Genomic DNA, 21,837 nt, shown 5'->3' on the forward strand with positions numbered 1-21,837 from the left:
GTGCAGATGTCCTATAAGAAAGTGACACCGTGCATCAGAGTGACAACTGGTTCTCAAGTGCAGGAATGGACCCATCGATAGGAACTCATGCGTTCAGCTAACCAGCTCTAACTGGGCACTGACCGTGTGCCAGCCGCCAGCTGACTCCCAGGGGCCCCGAACCAGGAGCTGGATGAGGAAGCCCCCCAACCCCCCTCCCCGGCCTCTGGGAAGCCTGAGGGGCTGGGGGTCCTGGGCGGGGCCGCGGGGCAGGAGTGAACGAGCGGTGCCAGGGCGGAGGTGGGGCCCAGTGCGGCTTCACGCGAAGCTTTTCAAAGCCCGGATTCTGAAGGGCTTCCTGTTTTCTCAACCTAGGAAGCCGAGAGGAGTCAATCCTCAATGGAAACTCTCCACGGCCTGTTTTCTAAAAATAACAGCTGGGCAGAACCGCTGGCAGCGCCGCGCTCACCAGAAGGGTCGTTTCCCTCCTCGGGGCTGGGGGACGGCCAAGCCCCCCACCCGGTGCACAGGGCCCACCCCGGCCCTCAGCCCGCGGGCGGGCCCCTCGCGCCCACGCCGCTCCTCTGGGGAGAGGAACCTTTCGGAAACCCCAGCGCTCCGCCCCCGCCGTGGCTGAAGCGGCGCGGGGTGGTGCCCGCGGCTGTGGCCTCACGGGCGTCTGGATGAAGCGTGGGCTCCACGTTCCTCGAGGGGGGTCTCGACCGGACCACCTCACCCCGACTTGAGAGGCCCCACCTCTGCGACCTCGAGCCCTGGGGTGGGAGGGGAGAGGGGCCACTGCCCTGCCCTGCCTCTGGACGGATCTCATGATGTCAGCAGGGAGCTGACATCATGTATCCCCCCGGCCCTGCCGCCTCTTCTCTGTCCCATCTCAGCCTCCCTTCCTCACTCCAGCCCACTGCGTGCTTTGCTGTCGCTGTTCAGTCGCTAAGTCATGCCCAACTCTTTGTGACCCCATGGACTGCAGCCCACCAGGCTCCTCCATCCATGGGATTTCCCAGGCAAGAATACTGGGGTGGGTTGCCATTCCCTTCTCCAGGGGATCTTCCAGACCCAGGGATCGAACCCACGTCTGCTGCATTAGAGGCGGATTCTTTACCACTGAGCCCCCAGGGAAGCCCCCACCTCCTGCTAAAGGTCCCCTTTAACCCAGAGCCCTGCCCTGGACCCGTTTCCCCTGGTCTAGTCCCCACTGTGACCTGCCTCCTGTCGCCCTCCCGCACCCCCGCAGCCAACCACAGGCTTCCGCTCTGCGTGCTCCCCAGGCCCGGTGCATGCCTCCCGCCTCTGCCGGGTTGCGGGCCTCGGCTTGGCCCCGGCCCTGGGGACAATCAGCAGTGACCCCACCTGGCCCTGGGGACTATCAGCAGAGCCCCCTCCCTGCCTGTGGTGCTCAGCCTCCGCGTCTCCCCCATACAGCAGCTCCCGGCAGTTCACGATCCTAGCTCTTTCGTTTTCTTGTCCCCTCCAGCACCCTGGGCTCATGAAGATGCCCTGGTACGTGGGAAGCTCTCAATAACATATTAATGAAAAAGCAGAGCTTAGCAAGAGGCTCGGCAGCCTCAGGACACACCGTCCACACTGGGATGTGGCTCCAGGTCGGACGCTGAGGTCCGAGTGTGGAAGCCCACTCTTCCAGGTCAGCGGTCAGCGTGTCCTTCTTCCGGTGAGCGTCCTTGGCACCCATCACATGCCACCTCTTCCCAAATCTGGCCACGGGCAGGTCTCCAAATGGCTTCTCTCCCTGTCCATATCCTGACTTCCCTCCTGCCCCCCTTCCTGAGTATTACCTTTGCCCAGAAGCCACCTTACGTTCCTTCCCTGGGGTCCTGACTCCCTCCAGAAGCAAACACTGAGTCCTCCAGGCTCTCTGCCCCTCCTGGGCCACCTTATCCGAGTCACCTGTCTGCTCGCTGAGCCGTGCATGGCAGCACACATCTTAGCCCACCACGAGGACCCCACACCACCAGCCCAGGCCACCTGGTTTTTCTCTTATCCAGCTGACAAATGGGTTGTTGGTAGGTTGTTTGCCTGGAGCTGCTTCTCCATTAAAGAATATAAGCTGTTCACTTTTTTTCAGAGCTGTGTGCCAGACGCTGCACCAAGCTCTCAGTCACTTCTTAGACCACACCTAGCGATACAGTCGTCCTTTTATAGATGGAGAAAGACAGGCAGTCACCTGGCATAGCAGGTGAAGGGGGAGGGATCAGGATTGAACCCACAGCCCATTTTATTAACCTGTACATTAATTATATGGCTTCACCTTACCGGTAAAGAGACTGTGCTGTGACGTTTGCTAGCCATCAGCTTTCTCCTGGGGCCCCGGAACCCTTAGCACCATTTGTGTGAGTCAGGAAAGACCAGGGCAGCCTCTGCTAGGTGAATGAGCAGAGGCGTGTGTGCTGAGCGGTTAAGGTGGTCACTGAGAATCGCTTTCTCGGAACAGAATTGAGGCCAGCAGTGTTCAGTCTGCCACGAGCACCCCTGACCTTTTGTTACCCTTATAGAGAGGGGCCACGATGAAAACACGGATGTCGAACACGGCTACAACCTCAGGGTGACTTCTAAAAGTGACACCCAGGGCTGACACCAGAAAGAAAAGACAGACAGATGTAAGTATATAAAAATTATACACTTTTCTTTAAAACTCCATAAAAGAAATATGTAATGTTTTCAGGTTACATGAAAAAGGTCATTCATATATAGAGATACTACAAATCAATAACAATCCTAATAGCTACAGACATAAAACGAATATAGCAGGGGTTAACAAACTTTTTCTATAAAGGGCCAGATAAAAATATTTTCAGCTTTATTATAGCCCCTTACTCAACACCTCAGGTCTGCTTAAAAAAAAAAAAAAAAAAAAGGCAATATGAAAGCAGCCACATAATATGTGAGCAAATGGGCATGGCTGTGTGCCAATAAAACTTTAACAAAACAGGCCGGGGGCCGCATTTGGCCTGAGAGAGAGTTCCCCAGCCTTAGTAAACACACCAACGGTAAGGAAGAAAAGGAAAGCAGTGTGTGTTTTCTTTCCCTGTTTTTCAGGGGTGCCAGTCGGGGGAATCAATGCCTTTTACTAGTATTGTTCATCAAACAACTCTGGGTCGATTAGTGTTAAATTTCTTGAAACCTATTTCTGCTAGCATCCCACTCCGCCCCAGGAATTTTCCGGTTCACTTGCGGGCCCAGACACCTGCATATTGACTTCCTTCTCCTAACCGAGCTCGGAGGTTCTCCAGCTTCAGCTTGCCGGAGAATGGCCACTCAGAGTTGCACACAGAAACCCACACAGATAGACCAGAGGTGCCACTTAAGACTTTCCAGGGAATTCTGACTATTCTAGGCTTTCTTCCCTTTAACTGCTGACTTTGGAACTTAATCCCCTGAGAAAGAAGCACCGGGAAGGAGGGGACGGGCCTCATCCTGTTTCTCTCCCAAACCTCAGGCATGTTTTCCCAAGTCTGGTCAGACTGTGTGCGGGCCCTCGAGAGCCCAGGGCAGTCAGACAGTGGTTCCCGGAGCAGGGAGGCAGTGTGCTGAGGCCAGAGGCCGAGTCTGCGCGTTTCGCTCGCGGAGCAGGGTGCGCTATCGGGGCGGTCAGCCCCCTGTGGGCCTGCTCCTGCACTGGCTGCTCTTCTCCCCACGGGGCCCGCGCGGCGCCAGTGAGGCGGCTGGACACCAGGGGGGCCGAACCAGAAGGCCCGTGATGCACTCTCTGGATGTTTTCCCCCTCTTGCCCTAGCTGCGCTCAGGGAAAGCCACGCTGAAAGCCAGGCGTGAACTCCACAGCTCCTGCTGTGTCCTGAGCACCAGGCCCGACTGCCCCACGAGCCGGTGGAAAGGGGGCCGTTGCCAGCATGGGACGTCGCACCCCTCGGCTTCCCGTGACTGGGGTTTCACAGAGATTTTCACTTGCTAAGTGCCTCCACAGCCTTTTCTCCCCTCCCAGCCATCCCCACGGGCTCTGGAGGCACTGAGAGCTGGAGAAGAGCTTTCTAGCAGGGCCAGGCTTCAGAGGCTCAGTGGAAAGGACAAAAACCCTCTTGACGAGGCCTGTAGCCCAAAGCCATGGGTGGGGTCTGAAGAGTTACGTGATGGTAAGTCCCCTCTGAGGCCATGCAGAGCAGAGGCAGCCTGCCAGCGTTCCCAGGCCCCTGCGAGGTCACAAACATTGCCAAGTTCTAACATCAGGGAGGGAAGAAGCGCATTCAAGAGGCTCTTTGACAACTGGCTGAGTCTGAGCACTGATCGTTCAGCTGCATCTCTGTCATCCTGGCCCCCGGATGCAGACTTCGCGGGTGGGACTCTTAGTCCCTGCTGGGTGTCAGTTAAGGGTCACTGGTGTTAATGTTGCCTCTCCACTGTTGATGGTGTTTGAGAGTCACTGGTGGGGAATGTGCTGGGAAACCCGCCCCCCTGCTAAGGTTCATGCTGCTGTTGGGAAGTTTTGGTACATCTCAGCGGGCATCCTCCTCTGGGAAACAGGGTTTGGGATGTCAGCTCCGCTGTGTGTGCTGACGGAGGTGACATCGGATAGTTATTTTTACTGGGTTTTCAGCGTGGGACGTGTGATGCTACTGAGGCCGCTGGGTCTGGCCTGTGATGGAGTGAACCCGCTGTCCCTGACAAATGGACAATTAGCACATCACTGACCAGGGGATTCCTGCAGAAACTAATGCCCGTGGCGGTGATACGTCTCCGGTCAATAATGTGTTTATAAAGTCACAGCCCAGTAGATCATCAAGAGGCACATAAGCCAGAAATACTGGCATTGGCCGGCCTCTGGCGAGCACTCACCATGTGCCGGGCACGGCACGTGCTCCCTGATTCTAACCACCTGCAGGAGAGTAAAGGGCAGCAGTGGCAGCTGAGGCACGGGAAGGTAGAGGGGACGGTACAGGCGCTGTCTCTACCCCCGAGCCTCCTGCTCCCGGTGCGGTCACCTGGGCTCCTCTGCACAGGCCCAGATTCCACAGTTGGGTGGGGGGGATCTCCTGAGCTCAGTGGGAAAACCACACCCAGCTCTAGCCTAGGTCCAGAGCCTGGTTTCATATCCAGAAGTTGAGTGGTGGGTTAACCCCTTCCAAAGCACGTAAGAAGGCCCCTGGGGGGAGGTGGGGCTTTGAGTTGACGACAGGACTGGAGAGGACCCACGTGCCGGCCTCCAGAGGTTTCTGATCTGCCTGCCCCCTCTCTCATTCCCCAATGCAGAACGCCCCACCACTGACGGAGAACACCTTCCCTCACTGCAGACCCCACGCACGGGGTACAAAACTGCCAGGGAGCTGACTCAGGGCGGGAGCAGAGCTTCCAAAGGCTGGGACCCAGCTCTGCTGCCTCCTCCCTGGAAGAGGGTGCTGGGTCCCCTGGGAGAGCATGCAGGCACCCCACGCCGTGTAGCCACCCCCTACACCCCACCCAGCCGCTGGCTCCAGCCTCCAAGAATCTCAGGTATGTCCCCTGGGGGTGGTGGGGTCTAGCCCTCAAGAGTAGGAAATGCTGGAAAATGAGAGGGCCTTCAGGTGGTAGAGTTTTCCTTTAATTAAAAAAAAAAAAAAATCAAGGTAAGGAAACACACAGCTGGAAAACAAAAGGAAAGGCAGAAGATATCAATTACCTTTAACTTTGATTTCTCGGATCAAAGATCACAGTCATTCTGTTTCATAATATGTTTTGTATCCAGCTAAGGTGTGTGTCTATCAGCTCTGAAAAAGATTTGCAAAACCATTTTTGAGAAGAAAAAAAAAATCACCTTCGACCTCTATTACACTTCCAACTCATGCTAATATTATCCATTTAATGAGTAGCTGTTGACCCAGGGCCTCTCAGAACCCAGAATAGAACTCAACCCTCTGGCCATAGTTTAAGCCCCAATTCTGTATGGTCTTAACAATCTGTGCCAGAATTCACCCCAAACCAGGGTAATATCACTGAGATGAGGGACTTGGTACAAAGAAACAGGAATCTCTGAAATCAAAGTTCATCAGCAAAGATAAGGGTAGTGTTTTTTTTTCTTTTTTTTCTTTAAAGAGAGAGAAAATGACTGTACTGCCGGAATGCCATGCAATTTCAAATCATGGCCAGCTAAAGAGATAACACGGGCAGATCAGAAAATCAGAATCTGATGATGCAGCTACTCAAAATGCAACTAGCCTCCTTCAGGCTTTTCTGCCTGCGCTACATTTGACCCCTGCTTCCTCCGCAAGAGAGAGACAACCTCAGTGGGCATGCAAATTCTCACCACTGTACACTTTCTTCCTGTTTTTCTCTGGTTGACAAGTTACTATTTTTATAGCCCCTGCCCAACTGAAGGTGCTTAGCGAGGAGACGGGAGCTGTGTATTTTACAGGCGTTCGGCTCCATCCCAGTCTCACTTCCCCGCCCCTGCCCAACTGAAGGTGCTCAGCGAGGAGACGGGAGCTGTGTATTCCAACTGAAGGTGCTCAGTGAGGAGACGGGAGCCGTGTATTTTATGGGCGTTCGGCTCCATCCCAGTCTCACTTCCCTGCTCTGTAGCTGTCGCGTGTCTACAGCTTTCAAAGTACCGGTTTTCTCAATCCCTCTTTAAAGTGGCTGAATTAGAAGACCAGGGTGCGTTTTGAGTGCCTGATTCAGAAGTATTTCCTGGGGGTAGTTTCTTGCAGGGATGACCTCACCTCTGCCTAGATGTAGCCTTATTTGAGTCCTTAGGTAAACAAGGACAGTCTCTCAAAAAGGCACGAGCGCCCTGCGTGCTCCTCCGCAAGGCACAGGACACGCAATAGTGAGATCTCGTCTGCAGGTCCAGGCAGTCCCACGTGCTGGGCTCCAGTCAGGGCTGGCCTGATGGGGACTGGCTGGGTTAGGCACAGACTGCTGCTTGTCTCCCCTCTCCTCCTCCGCAGTGGCCGTGAACAGTTTGGACCACGGATTTCAGGCCCTCTCCTGAAGCGGAAAAGCCCACAGGCGGCTCCCTCACCGTATCTCCTGTCTCTACTACTACACGCTGGCTGGTTCCAAATCCAAGGCAGAGGGCTGTCTGACCGTTCACCACTCAGGGCCTTAAAATGACCCAAGGACTGTTTTCAGCCCAGACCTCACCCCTGAACGTCTGACTTAGATAGCAAACTTCCCACGAGCCATTCAAAACCCGTCTCCTGATCGTCACCACCATCGCCCCCGGTACCCCGCTCCACTCCTTCCATCGTAGGAAACGTACCCGCCCTCCTTCCGGTCGTTCAGGTCAATCTTGGTCACAGCCCACATCCTCTCCAGATGCAGATGCTCCTGGATCTGCCCTCAAAGTCTACCCAGAAACTAACAGCCTCCCCCACCTCTTGTCTGGCCCCCAGCACTGGCCCTCCCCTGTCTCCGTGCCTCTGTTCGGGGTTCCTGGTCCTTCCCCCAACCCAGCTGGTCCTCTTGGCATTTAAGGCACAACATATGGCCTTGGTGGTTGCTCCTGGGAAAAAATGGCTCCAAGGTGCTAACATGGCCTAGATGTTTGCACTTTTCCCACCAATTCAAGTGGGCTTCCCTGATGGCCCAGCAGTAAAGAATCCGCCTGCCGATGCAGGAGACACGGGTTTGATCCCTGGGTCGGGAAGATTCCTGGAGAAGGAAATGGCAACCCACTTCAGTATCCTTGCCTGCGAAATCCCATGGACAGAGGGGCCTGGTGAGCTACAGTCCACGGGGTCACAAAAGAGTCGGACACGACTTAGCGACTGAACAACAGCAACCATTCAAGTTGCACTTAGTGGGGACCGGGTACCATGTACATGTCCAAGGTCATACCCTTGGAGCCGCACTTTTGAATCAAGGTGAAACCCCTGCACCAGCAGCGGGTCCCCCAGGAGCCCAGGGCTGCTCCAGCTCCGTGCCCGTCCCCCTGTCCAGAGTTCAGAGAGTTCATAAAACATCACACTGATCGGCTTGATTGCAGACTTTTGAGGTGCAACTTCCTGTTCAGTTATGAATTTTCACCTTAGATCGTCTGCTGCCTGGTGGAAGGCAGGCACCAGGAGCCAGAGGTGGGGCCTGTTTCAATTCAGCCCAGACCTTGACCACAGCCCTCCCACTCTGCAGGGGGCTGCCCACGCCCCTTACTTCCTCCTCAGTTATCTCTGGGGGCTGGGGCTCTGCTGGCCACTTCTCAGGTCACGTTACTGAGGCAGAGAAGGATGGAGTGGGCCATCCAGGAACTGTCCTGGCTCCGCGGGTGCTCGTCCTAGATCAGGACTTCTCACACATGTGAGATCATCGAGCTGCCCTGGGGACGGGTGATCATGCAGTTTTGCAGCAGCTCGACTTGACACGCGAGCACTCAGGCAATGTGCTGTGCAGTCCACAGCCTCTGCCTGGGCCTCCGTGTCCCACACGGTGGATCAGGACGCCTCCTTGGAGACACTGCTGGGAGATGGAGCTGCCTTAGTCACAGGCAGATGTTCATCAGCTCAGCCACACAGACAGTAAAGAAGCAAGACGGAAGGACGAGAAAAAGCTATGAAGGTTAGCCCGTTCCGTCCTCCCCAGTAACCAAGAACACAGCTCTGTTTCCCTACATGGCTAAAGACGAAGTCCACGCCATTGGTCAGCTGTTAGTAACGTGGACACGGAGAGAGAAGGCAGCATTTAGAGTTACGACCCGCTCCCTCAGCGACACCTGGAAACCCGCCCAAAGGCAGGGAAAGAGGCCGCTGGTCCCCAGTCGCCGCCCCTCTTTTGCGGTCTTCTATGAGGCTACCACTGAGGACCAATAGAATGATGGGCATTTTTCCAGTCCTTGGCATAAATCAGTGAATTGTCCTGCTAGTCTCGTGGATTTAGGATATGGATTAGGAATGGTTCATTGATTATCAGAGATAATTAACATGAAAGTGCAGGGTGTCAGCAGATAAAACACAAACTCACTCTGTCACCTGGCAAGTTCTACACCAAGCTTCCAGCCCCCTGAGAGCACAGCACACGTCTAAAGGGGATTGCGTTCAGTGGGAAGTCCCTGTACCTCTGCGTCAGAGGAGGCAGGCTGCTCTTGGTGGGGGCTGAGTCACTTAAGTCATTTCCAACTCTTTGTGACCCCAGGGACTGTAGCCCTCCAGGCTCCTCTCTCCAGGGAATTTCCCAGGCAAGAATACTGGAGTGGGTTGCTACTTCCTTCTCCAGGGCTCTTTCCAACTCAGGGATGGAAGCTGTGTCTTCTGCATTGGTGGGCAGGTTCTCTATCACTGAGCCACCAGGGAAGCCCAGATTGGTCCTGGGGGTGGTTTAGTCATTAAGTTGTATCCGAGTCTGTGACCCCATGGACTGTGGCCTGCCAGGCTCCTCTGTCCATGGGGCTCTCGAGGCAGACTGGTCTTGGGAACGTTCGGTTTAATGATTTTATAATGGAAACTCTGGGGTCCCTCCCAACCAGTACAGAATGCGATACCGTTTTCTCCATCCCCCGCTTTTTCCATGATTACACATCAACTTACCATCTAGGGAGAAACTTTCTCTAAGCTAGAGAAACTCAGCCTCTCTCTAAGCTACGCAGCCCTACCAGGGAGGCACCAACCAACTGTATCAACTGAGACCTGAGCTGAGCTGAGCTCTTCTGCCCCGTCCTTTCCTCCAATTCAGCAGAATTTCTTCCGATCACACATAGCTAAGAGGCACCTCTCCTCTCAAGCAACCGCACGGCTCCTAAGGTAGCAACCACAGGCAGGAAAGCATTCTGAACAAACCACGCTCGCCTCCTCGTCCCCTGCCACTTCATCACGGCCTTGGCCCCAGAGCTCTGCCGAGCGGCATCAGCCACAAAGCAAGCATTGCACAGTGGGCCATTGCCTTTAAAACAAAAACAAAACAGAAGCAAAAGAGAAGCACTCGTTACTCCATCCAGCTGAGATTCGGGAGAGAGTGATCCAAACCCACAGCTCAGTCTGCAACCACAAATGAGATGATAAAATAAATACCTAATTGTTTGGGAAGCCAGCTTTGTCTCTGGAGGTCAGAGGGATTAGCCAGGCATTTCTGTGAGGATGTGTGTCCTTAGCCTTGCCTGTGCGGAGGAGGGGACTGAGGCGGGTCAGACAGGCCAGGTGGGTGAGCAGGGGAGCGCAGGCAAGAAGAGGCCGCTCCGTCTTGAGCGCTGTTCCTCGTGTCACAGAAGCGCACAGAAGTCCCTTGAGGCCTCTGAGAAAAAGTCCAGGCCTGCCTCATGCCACCTTTCCTTCGAAAACCAGCACGGTTCCTGCTGCTTAGAAAGGATTCACTGGCTATTTGCTGACTCACCCTGTCTCATCTCCACCCTATCCTTCCATCAGTTCACCTTCCAGACTGTTCTGTGTCCTGCCACGTGTCATGACCCGCTGACCACACAGCCCACCCCCCACCCCCCCAACAAGAAGGACACCCTTATATTTATCCATGTGTTTCCAGAGCCCGACCTAAGCCCACCTGCCCAGGGAGGCATCCTGGCCACTTCATGCTCCATCAGGCTTAGGTGTTTGATCCTGAAATTGGCCCCCGAAAGTTTTCAGCCACATCTGTCTCCCTCTCGAGGCCCTCAGCCCAGTTTGGTGTAAGAACTGACGGACCTCACTGTCCATCCAGCGAGTGCTGTCTCCCATGCACCTGGCGAGCCCACACCGTGGAGCCCCCGTGACAGCCTGCCCGCCACCCGCCCGGCGGGGAGGAGGAGGAGGAGGAGGGTGGGTGGGGCCAAGGAGCTGGGCGACCACGAGGTACACCTGGGGCCTGGGCTCCCCAGCCACCCTGTGCAGGCCAAGAAGCCACTGGCTGCCTGGACCAAGCAGGGACCAGACCCTAAACTTTTCCCAGCGAGAGTCACAGCCCCGGGCCTGGCATGGACAGCTCGCACCTCACAGAGCACTTGGGAGTGCCCGGCGAGGACTGTGTGTGTGACATCAGCCCAAGTGTCCCTCAGATACCGTAACTCTCCCAGGACACGTGAACAGAACCCTAACTCCTGACTCAGGCCCCTCGATCAAACCTTCACCTTGCTCGGGGCAGCACAGTTCATGCTGGGGACCCAACTGTGTCCCCCAGCTTGCCATGTGGAAGCCCAGACCCCCAGTGCGATGATGTTTGGAGGTGGGCCTTTCCAGTCTCTGGAATTGTTACGACAGCTGCCCCGCCTGAGACCCCCGCTCTGATGTCCCTGCATGCGCCCCCAGGGCAGGCGTCTGCCAGCATGGCACCCGGGGTCACGGTCAGGGCAAGTGAGCTCACGGGTGTGAGCAAGAAGCAGGCGCTCTGGGGCCCCGGCGTGCTCCCCAGCGCCACACACACCTGTGTGCCGCGCTGCTCTGCCCCAGCGAAGCCGCCTCTCCCTGCCGCACACCCGGCCTCTCTGCACACAGCCAGCCTCGACTGCGGCCCGGTTCCTCTGGCCAACAGCCCCCTTCCCATCCCACCCTGACCTCACCGGTGTGGCCTGTGTCTGGGGTCATACATGTTGAGGGTGGTGACCATGGCCAGCCGGGTGCAGGGGCTGAGTGCTGTGAGGAGGGACCTACACCCCGGGCAGAGCCACAGGGAAGCATGCAGCGGGGAGCCAGGCTGCGGGGTCCAAGTCCAGCCGGCCCGGCACACAGCCAGCCTTGGCTGCGGCCCGGTTCCTCTGGCCAACAGCCCCGTTCCCCTCCCACCCTGACCTCACCGGTGTGGCCTGTGTCTGGGGTCATACATGTTGAGGGTGGTGACCGCGGCTGGCCGGGTGCAGGGGCTGAGCGCCGTGGGGAGGGACCTACACCCAGGGCAGAGCCACAGGGAAGCACGCAGCGGGGAGCCAGGCTGCGGGGTCCAAGTCCGGCCAGCCCGGCCCTGCCGCAAACTTGAGGCAAGCCTTGACCCACTCTGCAGCTGCCCTGCCGAAAGTGGGCGATGCTGGTTCTTAATCTGGGAGGGTACCAGTTTTGGAGGGAATTAATGAGTTGACACAGGTGCTGTAGACAGCATCCAGCATGTGGCAAGCACCCCCCACACACATTCACCATGGAATGGGAGCCAATCCTTTCACTTCTTGGACCTCAGTTTCTTCATCTGTGAAATGGGTGCCTCTTAGAAAGACGTTGGCCAATGCGTACAGTCGGAACGATGCAAGTTAACAGAAAATCCCGTGTTGGCCTCTGTTCCCACTAACATGGTTAGTGTGTACTAGTCTACCTCACAGAAAACACTTGGTTAACAGATTGAAGTGATGGGTGACCAGGCCACCTTCTCTCACCAAAGCACTTTCACCCTGGAAGCTGCTTCTGAGTTTGCAGCGTGGGTGGGTCTGAGGTCAGCCGGGCCCCCAGAGATGCATTTTCACATCCTGCCGACAAGGCCCTCCTGCCCCCACCCAGGCCACCCTCCACCGTGCGCCGGCTGCACTGGGCCAGCGGCACGCACAGCGGCCTCTGAGTCACCAACCTTCTGCAAGCCAGAGGCCCCGGAAGCCAAGCCCCCAGCAGCCCCAGCATCTCACCAGCAAGACCGCGGGGCCTACGAGAAAAGTGCTCCACCTCGTCCCAAACTGTCCTCAGCTCTCGGGATGAGTAAACACGGTGCTTCTGAGGCTCCGGTTTCTAGTAAGAAGCTGAGGTGCTAACTGGGAGGAGGGCAGGTCGGTGGCTGGCAGCCAAAAAGGTGCCAAGCACTGGGGGGGGTGCCCTGCACTGAGCCAGCCTCCGGGGACACGTGCCAGTGTTCACGGAAGCTTAGCACTAGCTGGGCCAGAGAGAAGCCCGCCTCTCTCTTGCTCACAGTTACCACAGTGACGGCTCCTGACTGGGGGGGAGGGCTCCATGGCTCAGGCTAGAAGAACCCTGTATCTTGAAGCTCAGGACATGGTAGCATCAGCCCCTCGCTGGGTTGTCATCACCCCATGAGAGCAGGGACCTCATCTCTCACTCACTGCCGTAACCCCAGCACCAAGGACAGAGCCCAGCACACAGCAGGTGCTCAGTAAATGTTCATGCAGAGACAGCTGAGTCAATGAATGAGATACAAACTCCTGATTGTTTCAGATTTAACCAGAATTTGCCCAGTTAATTCTGGTTTTTGATGGCCTCCAGAGGCTGGTCTGAAACCCCAGTTAATGGGAAGGTTGTAGGTCAGCTGTTCTGTTAGTTGCAGATGAAACCTTCTGAAGTGAGAGTTGGCAGGACTTCTCTGGTGGTCCAGTGGTTAAGAATTTGCCTTTCAACACAGTGGAGTAGAATGATAATTTTATGCAGCAGAATAATAATTACCATTATTTTTTAAATTTATATCACACTTTCTACAGAGCACTCCATATATAATTATTTAATTATAATTAAATAGATGAGGGAGATGCCCTCGGTCTGCTCTGGTAATCCTACAGAGTAGGTACTAACTGTCCCCATTTCACAGGTGATGAAACTGAGGCACAGAGAGATTAAGGGTCATACACAACTTACACAGATGCTAAGTCAGAGAGTCAGAATTTAAACCTACCCGTGTGCGTCAAGCTACTGGAGACGGGAATTCTTTTGTGATTATCATCTGGCAGTCAGAACTTGCTTCTTTGAATGCACTTCTGAGCAGAGACTGGTCCTTGGGAGACCCCAACTTTTATCAGGGTTACACAGTAGAAGTCAGCCATCTAGTATTCAAGGAAAACTGAGAGTGCTCTAACACAGCAAGTTTACTGTAGCTAATCTAGGGGAGGAGCTTTAATAAGCAAAGAGTGGCTTGGCCCCTTTGGGGCCACAAGGCCAGGCCTGGGGTACAAATCTAAAAGGTGAGATGGTGCTGGTTATTCCTAAGACTTAATGTACAGCCAAGGCCTGGGGTTCAGCGAGACATGGCAGGACTGCCTGGTGGTCCAGCGGTTAAGAACCTGCCTTCCAAGGCAGGGGACGCAAGTTCGACCTCTGGTCAAGGAGCTAAGATCCCACGTGCCGTGGGGCAGCTAAGCCAGCGTATCGCAACTATTGAGCCCGCACTCTAGAGCCCACACTCCACAGGAGACGCCCACACGCCACAGTGAAGAGTCCGCGCAGCCAAAACAGAGAGAGATGGCAGCTTCCCAGATGTGACTAGGGCCGTCCCCGCTGACTTCTGTTGGCAATAATCTCCAGCAGAAGAGGGAAGCTGAAGCCCGCTCCCTACAGACCCACACCCAGCCTGTGTGTGCAGACCTGGGAGAGCCTGCGCCCGCCCGTGGTGTCACCCTGGCTCCGGCTCCGGCTCTGGCGACACAGGAGGCACCCTCTCTCCATCTTAGCCTCCCAGGCGGGGGGCCCGTCTGATGGGGAGATCCGGGTGATCCCAGAAGGTGACAGAGGTGAGTGGCTGCCCGGCTGCAGCTCTCCACAGCTGGACACCCACTGGCCTTCTGTAAGAATCCCCTTTGGATGAACTCTCACTAGCCAGCACCAATGCCCTGCTGTGACCCACGGATCCCGCTTGGCCTCGGCCGTCCCTTTAGGATCGAAGCCGACGCACTTCTCTTCCTCACTGTCCTCGGGGCCGCCTCCCAGCCCACCTTCCACACTCCAGATGCACCAAGCATACTCCTGCCCCAGGGCCCTTGCACTTGCTGTTCCCACTTCAGGGGTGCTCTTCCCTTAGCTGCAGACGCCCCTGAGCAGGACTTCTGCTCGTGTCAGCTCTGGGATGCTCCCCTTCTGGAGCAGCAGCCCCCGCCACCACTCTCCACACCCCTCGGCCCTACCTTACCTCTCGACAGAGCACTTGTTCTGCCTGGTGTTACCATGAGACCATGAGCTCAAGGAGAGCAGTGTGTGTTCCCTGCAGAATCCCCAGCAGCGAACAATAAATAGCTGTCGGATGAACGGCCAAGCAAGAGAAGGAACAAACGAATGGACACACTGTGGCTTTTGAGCACTGGCAACCCAGTGTGGACTCCATCGTGGTTAAACGTGGGGTGCCATGATACCCGTCTCTGCAGAGCAGGTGCCAAGAGAAGGAAATCATGTTTTGCTCTCCTAGGGGAAATCCAGGGGCTCTGAGCTGTGGGCCGCGCTCTCTGTCCCCCATGGGCTCCTTATCTGACCGGTGGAGTCCTGGCTCCAGAGTCCCACATGGACCACAGCCCCCAGAGCACCTCGTACCGAGCTCGATACGCAGTCGGCGTGTTAAATGACACCGCGAACAGGCTTAAGACGTGACTGTGGGACCTGGGGCCCTCAACCTTTGTTTTCCACTCGGTCCAGCTTCAAGGAGGAGAAACTGTTTCTCCATTTGTGAGCATCTCTATTCTGAGCGCATTTCATATGCCAGCTGGGATGTGGCTACAAATTGCCCACGAAAAGACCTTAGCAGGAGGCAGGTTTCTAATAGCAGCCTAGCCTCAGGAAACTGGAGACACTTAAAGATACGAGGGTCAGCTTTCCAGCCACAGCCCTCCGTCATCCCAACCCTGGGGACGTGTCCCCTGGGGCCACTGAGCTTCTAGGGGAGGAGGTGGGTGTGGGGACCACAGTGATGAACTTGTGAGGTGCAGCACGGCCCATGTGGCAGGCCCAGGGGCCAGACAGACAGCAAGCCCCTGCGAGGGGGGTGCGCACTTTACTTCTCTTGTAAGAGATGCCCTTGAGCAGGCTTGAGAAGGACCCCATAAACATCAATCCTGTACAGCGTCCATTGTCCCCAAGATGAACGAAGGATTCGATGATCTAAAGTTGACATCAGAATTCAGCGCCATTGTGTCAAGCCTGACAAGCTGGCCTCTTAACGTGTCTGCAGAAAAGCCAAAAGACACTTACTGGGGAACTAAACCTACCAGAAATCAAGAATATCTGCAAGGCGGCTGATTAAGAACTGTCACTGGGACAAACTCTGTGGAGCAAAGCTGAGACCAGGAAGGCGCCTGCACTCACTTGAAAACGCTGACGGGCTGCAGGCCTGCGGGGAAAGGATGGACTTCCCAACGATGAGCTGGGACCACCCCTCGTCCACATGGAAAGCGAGGAAATGAGAACCTTACTCTGTTTTGGACACAACAGTCGAATTCGGGTGGATTACAAACTCACGTGTGAAAGGTAAGACCGTGATGTAAGTGGAAGACAATACGGGAGAAGCATCACTGCCTGTCATCTGGGGAGAAAGGGACTTCCTAGACCGGTTCTTCTGGCTCAAGGAGCTTCACAGCCAGTGGCAGGCTGGTAAAAGCGCTGACTGCTGGGCCCAACCCGCGTGCTTCTGATTCAGCAGGTCTGGGGCGGGCAGAGCCCAAGAATTTGCGCTCTGACACGAGTCACACAGATGCTGTGGGTCCTGTGACACGTTTTCGGTAGCACCGTCCCAGACGATGCTCAGAAAGTGCAAACCTTTTCAAAGGTAAACGTTAACTGTTACAAGTTGCTGTCTGTAGAGAGACAGCATCTCGCCCACCCAAGTTGTGCAAACACTCGCGTAATCGCACAGTATCCAACGGTGGGAGGATGCGGAGCCAGGGAATGACTTCTCCGAGGCTGATGGCAGAATAAACTGGCACAACCACTTCCGAAGACACTTTGGTGCTGTTGACTAACGTGGCAGAAGGGTACGCCCAGTGACCAAGCAATTCCACTTGTGACTACAGCCCCAAAGAAACTCTTCTGTGTGCAGAGAAGGGACATTCTGGAAACCACGGTCTCTACCAGCACAGGGGTCAAAGAAACCAGAAATGACCGAATGTCCACAATCCACGCAGTGGACTGATGAGCTCGACAAGGGACTACGACACGGCAGAGAAGAGGAAGAAGCGCAGCAACGAAAACGACAGCCTCTGAGTGCCACGAACGTCGTGTTGAAGGAAAAGGCAAGGTGCAGAAAGCCAGTTAGAGCAGGACCGCGCTCATGTAAAGTTCACGAGCACTCAGGACTCAGGCAGCCCAACATCTTGCTTAGAGTCAAACAAGGGGTGAAATTAATTTTTTTTTAAAGCAAAGAGACAAACACAAAATTGAGTGAGGATAGCAATAAGGCTAAGGTGGTAGAAAAGAAAAAATACATTCAAAATTCTGTGCTCCAGGAGCTCAACCTGGTGCTGTGTGACCACCCAGGACAAGGCGCATCGGGGGAGTTCAAGAGGGACGGGACACACGTGTGCTTATGGCTGATTCACACTGTTGTCTGGTGGAAGCCAACACGATGTTGTAAAGCAATTATCCTCCAATTCAAAATTTAAAAAAAAATAGTGAAAAAAAAATTCTGTGTTCAATCCAGGCTTGGAGCATCATGGATATGACCACTGCAGAAGAGAGACAGCAGACGCAAGCACCTCTGATGGAGGAGCACACGACTGAGGAGGAGCCTCGCCCAAAGCGTCAAACCCAACCCGATCCAGCGCTCGTTTCACTACTGACTTACAGGAAATGCTGAGGACGGAGCAACAGTGATGGATGGCACCGAGGAGCTGCAGCCAGCAAAGCCCAGGCTACGTGCAAGCCACCTGTCCCTCCAAAGCAAGGACAGCTCGGGGAGAAGATGAGGGGCGCCCGCACAGGCAAAGAAACGGAAAAACCCATTTCAACAGTCGAGACAAACCATGGGGAAAGGGCGTTTATGAGGCAGCCGAGAACCTGAGCACTGAGTCTGACAGTGAAAAGTTTAAAATACTATATATAGAAAATGGGTTTCCCAGGTGGCACAGTGGTGAAGAATCCCCCTGCCAGTGCAGGAGACTCGGACTCCATCCCTGGGTCAGGAAGATCCCGAAACGGCAACCACTCCAGTGCTCTTGCCTGGGGAATCCCACGGACAGAGGAGCCTGGTGGGCTATGGTCCACGGGTTGCAAAGAGCTGGACGCGACTGAGTACGTACACACGCGTGCGCGCGCACACACACACACACACACATATAAAATAGAATATCTGTGTGTGTAATTAAATCACTTTGTTGTATATCTGCAGCTAACACAACATTGTAAATGAACGATACTACAATTTAAAAAGTTTTTAATAAAAAAATTAGCCAAAAAAAGAGGTTCACTGTTGAGAATGAAAATCAGAGAAAAGTTTTTTTTTAAAAGACTCCTCTTGTAGAGAAACAGAACTGAAAGATTTGCAAATACAAAATGTTTTTAGATGGCAGAAGAGTACAAAGACAATGATAATGCTCTTTTTCTTTACACTTGGGGTAGGTACACAGTATTCATTTGCATTATTTTTTTATATCTTATGTGTATTTAATGAAGGCCATCTGGCATTTAAAGGAAAGAAGGGAGAGAGGGAGAGAGAAGGACAGGAGGAGAGAGGAGGTGGGAGATGTGCAGAGGAGGAGGAGGAGGAGGTGGGGACGGGGATGGAGCGAACCAAGAAGGAAGACGAGACAAGGCAGACCGCCTTGTGCCTCCAACCCAAGAACCAGCCCGGGGAACAGCGGCAGCGTGCCCGTGGGGGAGCAGGCGAGGGGGCCTCTGGCACACACAGCACAGGAGTAGGTCACCTCCTCTGAGAGGCCCTCCCAGACGACCCTGTCCGAAGTCTCCTCTCACAGCGTCTGTGTCTCTCCTTCAAAGTGTGTCTCACCATCAGAAACACGTTTCTGTTGTATTTATCATGTCTTCCCCGTTAGACTGTAAGATCCATTGGGCAGGGACCATCCCTCAATCACCCGGCACCTGGCACCTGACCTGGCTGGCCTCAGCTGTCGAGAAGTCGTCCTGTAAGCTGGCACCTTCTGAGAGCTTGCTTGGTGCCGGGTCCTGGTCTAAGGAATCTACATGGATTAACCAGCCGGCATTCACAAGGCTCCCTGAGTAATTCTTCCCATTTTGCAGTTCAGTAAACCAAGAACTCAGCTGAGGGGGCCTTGCTCGGCCCACAGGTGGCCGAGCCAGGACTTAAATGCAGGCGGGAGTCCAGGGCGCAGGCTTGGAACCGCTCTGCCCTGCCTTCCCGCCTCGCCAGTAAACGTTGGTTTAATGGTAAAGACAGAAGCTTTCTGTTCAGACCTGAAATGGCCAGAGTTAACCGTTGAGGTCCAGGGAGGCCCTGGCTGGATCAGCTTGGTTCTCCCGTGGCCCACTGCAGACCTTGTCCTCTGCAGGCCTGATTTTGGACGTGTGCACAGGGGTACACACCACGTGTGGCTGCGTTACAAACCACAACGCAAGTCACCAAATCGGTGCCCTCTGATGTGTTCTCGGCAAAGTGCAGGAGGTGCTCAGCAAAAGCTGGAGGAGAACTGACTGTGTTTCAAGAGCTGAGGCCAGAATGCCAAACCTTCCAGCGCAGAAACTGGAGGTGCCAGCGTCTACGTGGAAACATCCCATCCTCTTTCTCCCCGAGATCCATCCGCCTGAATGAGCGCCCATGGGAATTCAGGGCACCCACAGCGGGGGGCCCTCGTCCTACCAGTCACCAGAGCACTTCCTTCCTGCCTCGCTACCATCAGCCAAACAGACGGGCCCCTGAAAGTCCAGCAGATCCCTCAAGGCAGCCAGTACCTCTGTACCTCAGGGCTGCAATTTAGAGTTTGGATTTAGGAAACTTCCCAGGGTGGTCCCAGCCATGGCCAGGTGCCCCCCACGGTCTGCACTCTGACATCAGACAGCTAGGGGCTGGGGTGGGGGACGGGCCGGGGCCCAAAGGGGTGGCACCAGGGGACGGGGCTGAAGTCCTTCCCCAGACCCTTCCCCCTCCTCAGAGGAGAACAGGAAGCCGGCGGGCAGAGGGGCGGGTATCCTCTTCTCTGAAAGGGGCCGAGGCTGAGTGGGAGAAGGGGTTTCTGGGCTGAGGTGTGAATTTCTCAGAAGCCTGGCAGCCTGGAAAACACAGGGCTGGTTTCTGTCTTCCGCCCCCAGAAACGCCTGGAGCCCCAGAGGGGAGGGAGTGCCCAGCCAGGCCTGGGTACAAACACGGCGCTGCTCATACAGGGAAGGCCTGCGCCAGCTCAGATGCCCACTGCGGGGCGTCCCCAGGGAACGTGCCTCCAGGAGGACGGGGCGCTGGAAGGCGGCAGTCGGAATCGGGGCACCAGAGGCAGCAGGGCCACCTCTTGGCATGAGAAGGGGGAGCAAGCCTGTGGGTGTCTCTGCAAAAAGGGCGCCCTGGCTGAGCTCCGTAGGCTCCCACACGGACAGGGGGCAGGTCGAGGCTGCACCGGCCCGGCAGCGAACAGCTGCCCGGCCCTGCGGCGGCCGCTCCTGCGATCGCACGATCGTCCCCATGGCGCTCGGCTTTGCTGTCACCACAGCCCCGGGATGGCCCAGCGCCGGGCAGCGCTGCCGGCTGGAGGCGAGCAGTGGATTTCCTCGTGGGCCCGGAAGCCAGCACATTTTTGAAGGCCTGCCCTGGCCCACTCTCTGGACTCAGCCTCTGTCAGGGCCACGGGGCGGTCGGGGGCACGGAGAGCATGGCATCGAGGAGGGGCCGGGGGGGCCTGCGGGAGCCCCCGTGTGGTCCCCACAGGGATGGGAACCCACACTGCCTCAGCACCAAGGGCCAGTGGGACACTCAAGGCCCCAAACTCCAAGCTGGCCTTCCGACGCCAAGCGGGTGAGACGCCCCCACTGCTCACAGGAAATATAAATACTGCTGTGAGGTGGAGGGTGGGTGCGTGCAGGGCACTTCAGTCGTGCCTGACTCTGTGACCCCATGGACTGTGGCCTGCCAGGCTCCTCTGTCCTTGGGGATTCTCCAGGCAGGGATACTGGAGTGGGTTGCCATGCCCGCCTCCAGGGGATCTTCCTGAGCCAGGGATCGACCCCATGTTTCACGTCTCCTGCGTGGGCAGGGGGGCTTCTTGACCACTGGTGCCGCCTGGGAAGGTGACTGCCTGACATCTTAGGCTTACAGACATTTGATTAAACATCTACTACTTCAATTCTGTGGTTCTGCCCGCTACATCTCAAACTTTGTTAATGGCCTTCTGCAAAGCTCACAGCCCTTGGTTCCAAAGCTGTAGTGCTAAGACCTGATTCCAGGACCTGGAGCACAGGTCGTCCCCCGGAGTTAACATGCCGTCACACCTCGCGAGCAGTTGCTCTGGGCTGTGTTTGTGCTCCTGAACTCCCAAAGAAACGTATGGCATCTTTCTCCAAAAAAAAAAAAAACTAGATAAAGAATATCTGTATTCTTTATTCACTGTTCTTCAGTTACTCACTGGCTGTGTGATCTTGGGCCAGTTATTTAACCTCTCTGGACTCGTTTCTTCATTTATAAAACAGGAATAATTATAGTCCGTGCCTCCTGAGGCTGTTGTGAAGATTAAATGAGTTAATATAATGATGTCTTAGAAGAGTGCCTGGAATATAATAAGTGATATCTACGTGTTAGCTTCTATTATTATTAAAAAGAAGCAGTACCACTGTGGTTTTATGATGAATAGTTGTAAGTCATTTAAGACCCAGGCAGGATATAATCTCCGTTACATTCCGGGATATTCATTCAGTTCCACAAACATGTGGGGAGCATCTTGCGTGCAGGGAGCGGGGCTGGACTTTAGAAAAGGCTGAGGGGCTTACCTACCAAGAGTCAGCCCAAGGGCAGCGGGGGTGCAGACCAGGTAGAGACACTGGTCCTCACCACCCGGAGCCCTGAGCTGAGCGAGAGAGAAAAAACACAGAGCAACACCTGAAAGGTGTATGTAATACACAGCAGCTGCGAGGGGCCAGGTGTGTCTCCAGGACTCGCAGGAACAGAAAAACCCTACGGCTGCAGGGAGCAGAGAGCTTGTCAGAGTCTTAAAATGCTGGTCAGGTTTCAAAAAGCACCAGGGACAGGGGAGGACATTCTAGGCAGAGGTGATGGCTTGGGCACGGGTTCAGAAGCAAGAGAAACTCAACATCGCGACGTGTTCTCCTCCACTCGAAGCCAAGAGCGGTGGACGAGGACAGTAACACATCCAAACAGTGGGAGGTGCATCTGCAGGCATAACCGGAGCTT

At 55.2% G+C, this 21,837-nt stretch overlaps 1 protein-coding gene across 5 annotated transcripts in view; it reads right to left on the bottom strand.

The window, feature by feature from the left end:
- Positions 1-21,837, bottom strand: part of NFATC2 (nuclear factor of activated T cells 2) — a 160,933-nt gene that overhangs the window by 6,188 nt on the left and 132,908 nt on the right. Inside the window, exon 10 of one of the 5 annotated variants that reach the window (XM_055545330.1) lies at positions 5,624-5,711. The exons of 2 other annotated variants lie outside the window; for them this stretch is intronic. In XM_055545330.1, the coding sequence (XP_055401305.1) occupies positions 5,668-5,711 (44 nt within the window). In that variant the 3' untranslated portion in view covers positions 5,624-5,667. Of the gene's footprint in view, positions 1-5,527; positions 5,712-20,630; positions 21,197-21,837 lie in introns of those variants that run through there. 2 more of the 5 variants (XM_055545329.1, XM_055545326.1) reach the window with 2 other exon arrangements.

This window comes from Bubalus kerabau, chromosome 13 (genome assembly GCF_029407905.1).
Source record: "Bubalus kerabau isolate K-KA32 ecotype Philippines breed swamp buffalo chromosome 13, PCC_UOA_SB_1v2, whole genome shotgun sequence".
Classification (NCBI taxonomy): domain Eukaryota; kingdom Metazoa; phylum Chordata; class Mammalia; order Artiodactyla; family Bovidae; genus Bubalus; species Bubalus kerabau.